The sequence below is a fragment of the Lepisma saccharinum genome, chromosome 1 (assembly GCF_977018435.1).
Source record: "Lepisma saccharinum chromosome 1, izLepSacc3.1, whole genome shotgun sequence".
Lineage (NCBI taxonomy): Eukaryota > Metazoa > Arthropoda > Insecta > Zygentoma > Lepismatidae > Lepisma > Lepisma saccharinum.
In genome coordinates, this window is record NC_139229.1 from 128451344 (window position 1) to 128461516 (window position 10173).

General features: G+C 37.6%; 1 protein-coding gene across 1 annotated transcript in view; it reads right to left on the reverse strand.

Annotated features, from left to right (window-relative positions):
* Window positions 1–3809, reverse strand: part of Kap3 (kinesin associated protein 3) — a 47365-nt gene extending 43556 nt beyond the window's left edge. Inside the window, exons 1-2 of the mRNA XM_083138478.1 lie at window positions 3598–3809; window positions 497–614 (exon numbers count right to left, since the gene is read on the reverse strand). Of these exons, the coding sequence (XP_082994604.1) occupies window positions 497–614; window positions 3598–3629 (150 nt within the window). The 5' untranslated portion in view covers window positions 3630–3809. The remainder of the gene's footprint in view (window positions 1–496; window positions 615–3597) is intronic.
* Between the last annotated feature and the right edge of the window lie 6364 nt (window positions 3810–10173).

Here is a 10173-nt window from a genome sequence, read left to right on the forward strand (position 1 = left end):
GGTACAGTTTTGTACCTTCATGTCCTGACATTGTTTGCGTGGGGGGTTCGGTTAATTTCAAATTTTGTGAATAAATATTTTTTCCTTCTTCTTCTAACCAATTATGGAAAATTTGTTTTTTCTATCACAGGCTTGTAGCCCAATGTGTACTCAACAAGGAATAATTTTGTAACTTTGGTTTTATTCTTCTTAGTTCAAGAGATATAACATTTTATTTAAAAGCTTGTGGAAGTTTAAATTTCATCTGAAAACACGTCAGTATTTTGCAGGTTCACATGCAAACATGCTCCGTTGTTTAAGGGTTAAGGGGTCCAAGGTTTGATACCTGGATCCTCTTAAAACAAAAACAAAATTAATTTTATTAAGACTATTGTATTTTAGGAAATAAGTATACACTTTGGGGTAATGATACATAGAATATACTATAAAATTTAAACAAATACTATCTCTTCAAGATTTCCACATATGAGTAGTAACAACTCAAAAATCCACTTACTTTTTTCTCCCCCAACATAGGGTCTCCAAGTTCTCCCAATATGGTAGCTTCCAATTCATAGTTAACAACAATAGCCTTTTCTGTTGGGTGTACATCTATGGATACAGTTTTGATTTTTCTGAAAGGATAGAGAACATGAATCACTAACACTGTAGAAATAAAAATTTCTATTAAATTACCTACTGTGCTTATCTAAACTTTATGTATGAAATTTACAATACCAGAATTATCTCCAATTGCTTTCAAATTCGGCATACTCACTAATTTTGGCCTCGTAATCACGAATCTGCAGTTAAAATTTGGCAGTCACGTCTAGAAATTGCAAAATAACCTTGTCTATTATCGCTATAATTCTCCATACACTAACATGAAGATGTCTTCCTTTTCGCACAACTGTCTTGCTACGAACGTTGCTCAAGTGTTGTGCAATAAGTAAGAGTTGATTTGCATGTGAGAAAATGGCATCTTGCGTAAAGGTGGAAAACATGTTTGCCCCACAAACCATTCACGGTAAGGTTAGGTTAGGCAAGCATAGTTAACATTAAGGGTCATCATAAACATAGTTTTGAAACTCTAATCATTGCAAAAAAAATGGTAAGAGTCTAGTTTATGTCCTTTTCCTAAGGAATACGTGTCATATATTGTTGGAAAGGTTATTTTATAAGGAATTCAACAAAGTAAATCCCAAGGCGTGGTAAAGTTTCCTGGAGGAGAAAAACGAGAAAAACCGATGTTCTCCTGATTGGACATACTGAGGACATTTTTCGATGATGAAGCACATATTTAGGGGTGAAATGAGTGCTAATGGAACCTAACCTAACCTCGTAGGCATGCCTCGTTCCCGTGAATGGTTAGTGACAGAAAGTGTAAAAAGAAAAACTTACTTACTCTACGGATGCCGGAGCGCCGGCTGTCTGCTAGCACGGTTTTGTCAGCGGGCAAGAAGGAGTGCGCAAGAAAGACGTAAACGGGTAAGAAGGAGTGGGCAAGAAGGACGTAAACTAGACTCTAGCCAAAAAAATAGTTGTTTTCTTCATAAATCAAGGGCGTTTACTTCCTTCACGGACCCACTTTTTTCAACTTATTTTGCAATTTCTAGACATGACCGCCAAATTTTAACTGCAGATTCGTGATTACGAGGCCAAAATTAGTGAGTATGCCAAATTTGAAAGGAATTGAAGATACTTCCGGTATAGTAAATTTGCAACAAACTTTATACTGAGACCCTGGCAGTAGCTATGGATACTACAAAATAACTGGTCAGTATGTAAACGCATTGGCAAAACTTCGGTATGGTCCCAACACCTCTCACTCATTTCTTTCGTCATTTTTAACATTCGTACTTACCCATTCTGCATGTTCTAGTGAAAACTTTGAAACACTGACCATGGGGTTACGTCATCTGACACAAGGAACATTGTGCTCTCGTGCAGAAAGCAAATGGCGGCAGCAGAAACAGAGTGTTGGACAGAGATTTTCGCAGAAAACAACATGTATTCGCATTAAAATGGATCAAAACTACATTCACAAACTTCCACAACGCTACAGAAAATGGTAACAGTAGTATAAGCCGGAGACGGATTTCTTAAAATTTACAGGAGAAAAGACGAGAAAGTACTTACGGAATTGAGTTCTTGGGGACTTTCTGAAGCTGGGGAAATTGTTTTTTAGAATCGTGCAACGTATTTTGCCTGTAAATAAGGTATTTTTCGTCAATCATGCATCTCCGTTGTACGATAGCTCGTGCCGCCATTACCGTCGACTACGTGAATCGAATGTTCCGTGCGTTCGGTTATGTAACCCCCTCACAGTGTAGCAACCACGCGGAAGTTTGACAAGATGACGTGTGAGCGGTTTTTTTTTTCCAATGTAAGGTAAGACTCTAGTTTACGTCCTTTTCCCAAGGAATACGTGTCATATATCGTTGGAAAGCTTATTTTATAAGGAATTCAACAACATAAATCCCAAAGCGAGCAAAAATTTCCTGAAGGAGTAAATCGAGAAAAACCGATGTTGTCCGGATATGCGCAATTGAACGTACTGAGGAATTTTTTAGATGATGAAGCACATATTTAGGGGTGAAATGAGTGCTAATGGAACCTAACCTAACAGGCCTAACCTAACCTCGTAGCCATACCTCGACCCCATGAATGGATAGTGGGGCTATCGTGAACAGAAAGTGTAAAAAGAAAAAGGTACTTACCCGAAGAGATGCCGGGTGCCGCACCAAGATCGCGCACCGCGAACGCAAAGAAGCAATCACCATACAGATAAGGACGTAAAGTAGAGTCTAGCCTCAATTTTCGCTTAAAAACCTTTTGTGAATAGTTTGTGTGGCATTTATCGGTTCATAAGTTTGGAAACACTGCACATCAGCTGACGATACTGCATATCAGCTGACGATAGACAACGTGAGTCAAAATTTGTGCGCCGAATTAGCAACGACCAATAAATGATTATAATGTTAAAAATAACGCTATTTTCATGGGGAAAAAAGTGATCCCCAGCTTGAAAAATCTTCCGCTATGCATATGAGGTAAGTAGCAATGATTTTTATTTGAAAACAAACGAGTTCAATGTGTCTCCGGCTTATACTACTGGTACCAATGATTGCCGTAAGTACTTTCTCCTGTAAATTTGAAGAAATCCGTCACCCCTATACTATAATGTTACCAGAGTAAGTACACTTGGTCACCGGTTACAAAGGATATCTTTACAAAATAAACTATGTAAATATTACTGACTGTGTTAAAATATGAACAGTTTACTTCATGTAGATAGTAATTTCTCACTACTAGATAAGGTACCATACATTGAAAATGTTCTCTTATGGGCAAGTTTTGTTCTTACATCGATTTATTGATTTCAGCAACACGCGGTCAGCAATATAAAGTTTTACTCTAGCATACGAGTTTACAGAACAAAAGTTGCATTAAGCAGAAATATGATTCTCTATAATATAGCTTAATATTACTTCGGGATGTATCCAGTAGATACATGTTATAATGTTGTATGCTGAGACTTGTCACCAAATCAGCAAGCTAATCAAAAGAACACAAAGTTAGATTAAATAATGTTGATTATTTTATTAAGACACTAACCTCTTTAAATATCTTGCATCATCAGACTGCATTCTGACATCCTACAGCTTATTATTTACAATTATAAAATTTTATTGACGTTTAGCTGTTACAGTTGCATCGCTTTGCCGCCATGTTGTTTTAGATCAACCTTTCTCACTGTTACCAGTCGGTACATAAATGAAGAACCAAAAAGAAGACTTTTCTCCCCTATAATTTCATTATTCACAGCCGGCCTTCCCGGTGGCACAGTAGTAGCGTAGTCGCTTTGTAATCAAGGGATCCCGGGTTCGATACCTGGTGAAGGCACATAGTGGCTCGGATCACACTTTAAACTGTAAGTCCAGACCCGATTATCCTTACTGTGCATAAAGTAGATTTCAAACACAAAATCAACATCATCATTTACAGCCGGCCGTGAACATTCATCATACAGTGTCCACAGAGTAGTGCGTACTCTATGTCTATATCAGCTTAATGATTCACTCCATCACTTGCTATTATAATCAATGACAATCACACCACTTTACTCTTTCACGAAAAAATAATTTTGAGTCACAGACACGGAGCGTTCTTCACTTCAATTTTCTGGATCCCATTTCCATTTTCAAAGAAATCTTCATTACATAACATTTTGATATTTTCCAAATATTATTTATAAATTTGCCAAAGAATTAAAGTGCGCGTCAAATCTCCTGCATATGGCCTTGAACGACTGATCCTATGGCTGAATAGCACCAGCAAATCACAAACGTGCGGCGTTGCCTAGTTCCGTGACAAGGCGCTTCGCTCAACCACGCTGTCTCTTTTCCGTGTGAGATTTCGACATGGCACCGCTGCAGTGCGCTGCTATTGGCTATCGCCATATGCAGGAGATTTGACGCGCACTTTTTCTAGTGTGTCAAATTCCTTTACTTACTATGGTTGGTTGGTTGGTTGCGCCGACTTCCGTGGTGGAGTGGCTATCCCAGCGTGCTACGGCGCCAGGTGTCCTGGGTTCGAATCCTGGCCTGGGCGTGGGTCTTCCTTATGAGTGTCCCTTCATCAATTTCACCATATCATCATTCTTCTTCGTGATTAGCCAAAAGTAACAGAGAAGCGATGTAAAATAAACCCAATCAATTATTATGGGTGGACGATTTGGTGTTCGACTTAAGAATGGAATCTAATTAATTATATAGGTATGATTAAATACCTGAAGTGTAACCTCGCTTCATTTCCTGCAATAGTGGGAAAATGTCCCTAACTTTCAACGATTCCTTATGTCTGTTCTTTAAACAGTATTATTATTTGTCTACTTTTGTTCAGTCAATCACGACAGTGATGGTGAATGAAGATTTCATCAATTGAAGAATGGACACATATATATATAATAAAAACATGAAAGTTAGGGAGGGGCAAAAGAAGTATGCACCCGGGCGCCATAGCCTCGTTGGCCTGCAAGACTACAGCATAATCCTCTGTGAGGTCGTGCTTCTCCTCATTTGTGCTGAGGGCCGATATACAACCTCAGTTCTTAACTAGGGCGTGGAGATCTTTTTATTGTTTTAGTAATTGTTAAGGTATCTATGACTGAATTAGTTTTATAAATTGAGTGAATAAATTTTTAACATACATATTTTCTTTTCTTGATAGAGCCTTGTCTTTGGTTTGAAATGAAATTTTTAAAGTTTGTGTTTAACTTTTTATTTTAATGTATGACTCCGAATGTTTTTTTAGGGTGCCCTCAAATACAAAAATACAATCACGCAACGTAAATTAAATAAACGAGTCCCCCCTTTTTTTTTACCTAAATCCGTTTGGTCACCGTTTGCCCTCATTAAAAAATAATGAACAAATAAAGGTACTATTAAATAAATTAGAAATTCCGTACACCTTTAGTCGTATGTGGAAAGTTCGCATATATGTAACACGTTTACTACCACACGAATAACGTTACCTGGAATTTCGAAAGTAAATGTGACGTTTGCGAATCATATGACTTATTTTTAGAACAGTCATTTTATTATGATATTTTGACAAATCCATCGACCGTGCCAATGACGCTATAAACCTTTAATCCCCCTCTTGGCATGGCATTGTACCACGTACTGCAAGTTTTGTTGTACTCAAATATTGCTTGCCTCCTTCGTAAGACTACGCTTCGCTACTGCTACATAGTAACGCATTATAAATAGCCGGCACCCGTAGCGGAGTGGTTAGCACATCGCGCTACGACGCCAGGGGTTCCAGGTTCGAGTTCTGGCCTGGTCATGGATGTTTGTAAGTGTCCATTCATCAATTTCATCATATCATAACTCATTCCCATCTTCGCAAATTAGCCAAAAGTGGCACAAAAAGCGAAGTAAAATAAAGCAAATCAATCAAGCATTGTAAATAACCAGATACAACAGTAAAATAAATAATGTAACTTGTCGTACGAATTGATATTTGCACTTGAGATACAATCCAGAAAATTTCGACTTGGCAATACTCTAAACATAGGAAGAGAATTTGTTGCAGGAAGAACCAAATTCTATTTTACTGTCTACGGCTCTGTGTATAATACAATTATTGAATGAGTTAGACGAACAAACCAGTTTTGGTTAAGACAAGTCTAGTACGAATATTTGGTGTGCTCCACTGGCGTAGGCAGGAATTGGGGAAGGGGATGGTGCTGCAGCGCCTGAAATTTTTAGAAAATCAAATTTTTCAAATGAAAGCAGTAAAAAGCTCGGGAAAAGGCCAAATGATAAATGCAAACTCCTCTTCAAACGACCCCCGATTACCATTTTCTTCTTTGAACAATTTTTAAAATGAAGGTAAAAAATTATATTTACGAATATATACTGTATCCCGTCCCCTCCCAGAATGCAGCTAAGTAATATCTAGCTTTACAATGGACAGTTCCACTACTTTTTTTAAAATATCATTTTTAAAATCTACACCATCGACAAATAACCCCTGCAATTTCCCACGTTCATGTACGTTCGTTTTTAGATAAAAAATCGAGTTTCTCGCTGAGCGTTGCGCGCAAAACACACCTGCGCCATGTTGTGACGTCATCGTTCGGCTCGTTCGGTTGTCTGCACTTCGCGTCGGCTGCATTTGGTTTTAGGAAGTGTCTGTGTTTGCTATGAGATAATGGATTGGATAAAATACATAACTACTTGAACATGAAATGGTCGTTACCACTAAGCAAGCACTAAGTCTGTGTTTTACTACAGTTTTCTCTGATGAATTAACATTAAATATAAGATTTTTTGTTGCCTTGTGCAGAAACAAGTTTCCATCTTGTGAGTTACAAGAGCAGAGCAGCCCGAATTTTATAGCTGGTCAGTGTTGTGGATATCACAGTGGAAAATAAAGATTTCACCATTATGCACAAATACGAGTACCAGATGCTCCAATATGATATTTCTCAATGTACCCACGAAAAAAAAACAGACGACTTGTTTGTGTGCGATTTACATGGCGAGGCCACATCAATGATAAGCTACAAGAACAATGAAACTGGTCTGTGAAAGCTATGTAAAAGTGCAAGTTACTAAAAATACTGTTCTATTTGATTACATTGTAGTGCATTACCATGGGCGTAGCCAGAAATTTTTGTACGGAGGAGGGGGTTTAGGCTCTGATAAAAGTTAAAACATTAAAAATAATAATAACGGTTATGATTGTTATTGCACAACAATAACTATTATAAACTAATAAAATAAAAGTTTTTTATTTCTATATTAATTTTATTAAATCCTTCCTTGGGCAGGCTGTTCGGTCCACCAGATGAGCGAATATGCAGCGCAACTATTTATTTATTTATTTACATTTCAAATACAGTTAGTGTACTGAAATGCAAAGTACTATATTTTGTTATTTACATTCAAACGTCTTGTTCAAGAAAAAATTAAGTTAGTAGTAAATTTTGGTCATATATACCTCTCACATAAGAAATCTATTTTTTTCTAATTTTGAAATCTTGAACCACCTATTCCTTGGATTAAATAATAAAAATATGGATCCTACATTTTACACTCAACTTTTCGATCTCGCGCATTTTTTTACTTTGATTATTCTGTTGGAATCATGGGAGTCGAAAGGGGGGAGAGTCGGATCGCCGCCCCCCTTTTGGAAATTGGCATCGTTCATTTCAAGTAAAAAAAAAATAAAGCTTGTTATTTTTATTGTTAGTAGGAGAAATAAAGATCATTTAGTTAGTATTTGAACAGAATATAGCGACAGTAGAAAGTGTGTTAGATCAAGAAATGGATACTAACCTATAAAAGTGAATATTTGGTCGATTTATAATCAATTCACAGATTAAGAAAACGCACACACGTGCAACTAGATTATACCTATATAGCTTCAGATATCTGAGTTTATTTAATGGCCGAATCAATTATGCTTTTCGACAAACAGAAAGCGAATAAGCTTCTCTTCTTATTGGTCTTTGCTGTTTGTCTTCAAATCCTGGACAACTAATCGTGAAGGTGGACACACTTTTCCAAGCCAATTCACAGTGAGATGAGTTTCACATATGTTACAGTATTCAAGAGCTCAAGGTGATAAATGTGGAAAGAAAAGCATAAACACTTAGGTATTTTAAAAGCATTTATTTGACATCTCGTTGTCTTGGCAAGTACATCACACTTCATGTTGTCTTGATAAGAACATCTTCAGCACTTGATGAGTTGTAAGTCCAGATTTCGGCTTTCGAGGACGACTTCTGTAGTGAGAAAGAATTCTGAAAGAATAACAATTGAAGTTATTAAATTACATGCAGCGTGTATTGAAATCAGCAATCAACTGTAAGGAAATAGTTTTTAATCACAAAATAGGATTCTAGGGCATAGTGGCTAGAGATATCTACAATCGTACATATCTATAGTAAAAAAATATATATACTATATTTCCTTTGATGCTGGGTACAAGCTAAGTTTCCATAGGTTTACTACTTGGCTCGCCTACTAAGTATGCGTGTCTAATTCTGGCAAAAGGTTAGGAAACTTGATAACTGCAATACTGCCGGACCCTGTGGCCGAGTGGAGTGTAGTCTAGCTGCACACGCGGCCGCGATCAGATCGTGTTTTCGCGTTCGCTGTTTTCCGTGTGGCAGGTAAGGCAAAATACTCTTGAGTTGAATTGAGCAAGCACTGTTTTGGAGTACGTACATGCTAATTGAGAAAGACTAGAAGGAATACAAACATGCCGGTACAGAGACAAAATACACTGAAATTTATTTTTCGTAGTGTAAAATCTACCCCTACTTCGCTGGATTTACATAAGTGGTTTCATAACACGTACGGTGTGACATCGAACCAATTTCAAAGCTTTGAACTTGATTACTATCGAAACTGTGTATTTGTGAAATTTGTAACGAAACGAGAGTTGTGGGTGAGCGATTATTAAATGATTATGGAGCTGAAGTGCCCTATTATGATGCAGACGGACGGCATAAAATAGATGTGGAATGGGTAGACCAGCAGAGTGTTTTTGTAAGTGTGCATGTAGTGCCAGACGAATTAAGCCACGATGCGATTCGTAATGTAATTAGTGAATACGGTGAAGTGCTGAACGTAAAGGAAGAGAAGTATTCAGAAGAACATATTTATAGAACACGAATGGGGCGCATTGTGTTTAAAATGACCCTGCGGAAAGCAATCCCTTCGTACATTACCATACAAGGAGACAGATACTGGGTAACTTATTCTGGTCAAGTACGTACGTGCAGCGGGTGTGATTTGGAGGGGGACAACTTCTCAGACAACCCTGCGTTAATATAGAGTCCCTATAAATTTGACCACTGGAACGACCCCTATGGTATACCAACCTACAGTACTTCAAGTACTGACAAGAACCCAAAACTTGAATACAACATCAAGCGAAGAGGTAAATTGCCATAGATCCAACCCCCATTTCACGAATGAAACAACAGACACACCCGCCACGGAACCAGAGCTTCAAACACAGTTAACACCAAACGACCCAAGCCAAAAGAAGAGCACCGACAAAGACAAAATACACAACGAACAACAAGGTGAAAGTGTAGGTGAAAATGAAGAGAGTAGCCAACTTTCCAGCTCCAACCCCTTAACAACACTAGACAGATCTGAAAGGTACGTACACTTCGCAACATCTTATTTGACCACCCTGAAAAATTTCAAAGTCCGGAATTCGTAAATTTGGCAGCATAGGGCTTCAGAGCCAACTAGGAGTAGCCAACTTTGGAACATTTCTCCTTCCTGAATGAAAACGCTCGTGATTTTTTTCATTCTTTCACATTCCATAAAGTAAAGATACCCTAAAGCAGTAATAAAATATATGAGTAGACAAAAAAATGTTAAGTAGAAATATGAATGTTGAAAATATTTCAAGATTCGTCGTTCTGAATTTGAAAATAGGAAAATGTATGTGCATTGTGAAACACTGAACAGGTTCTCATCCACCTGGAAAGAATTGCTGTCACATTTGAATGCAAGAAGGCAAATTTATGATGATTTTATGCGAAATGTTTAGTAAATATACCTTGCACAACACCAAACGATTCTGCAAAGTGTGTCTTTTCCTTAGTTATTAGCGAAAAATGGTTCGAAACTCCGGCACAATGTTGCTTCAACTGAG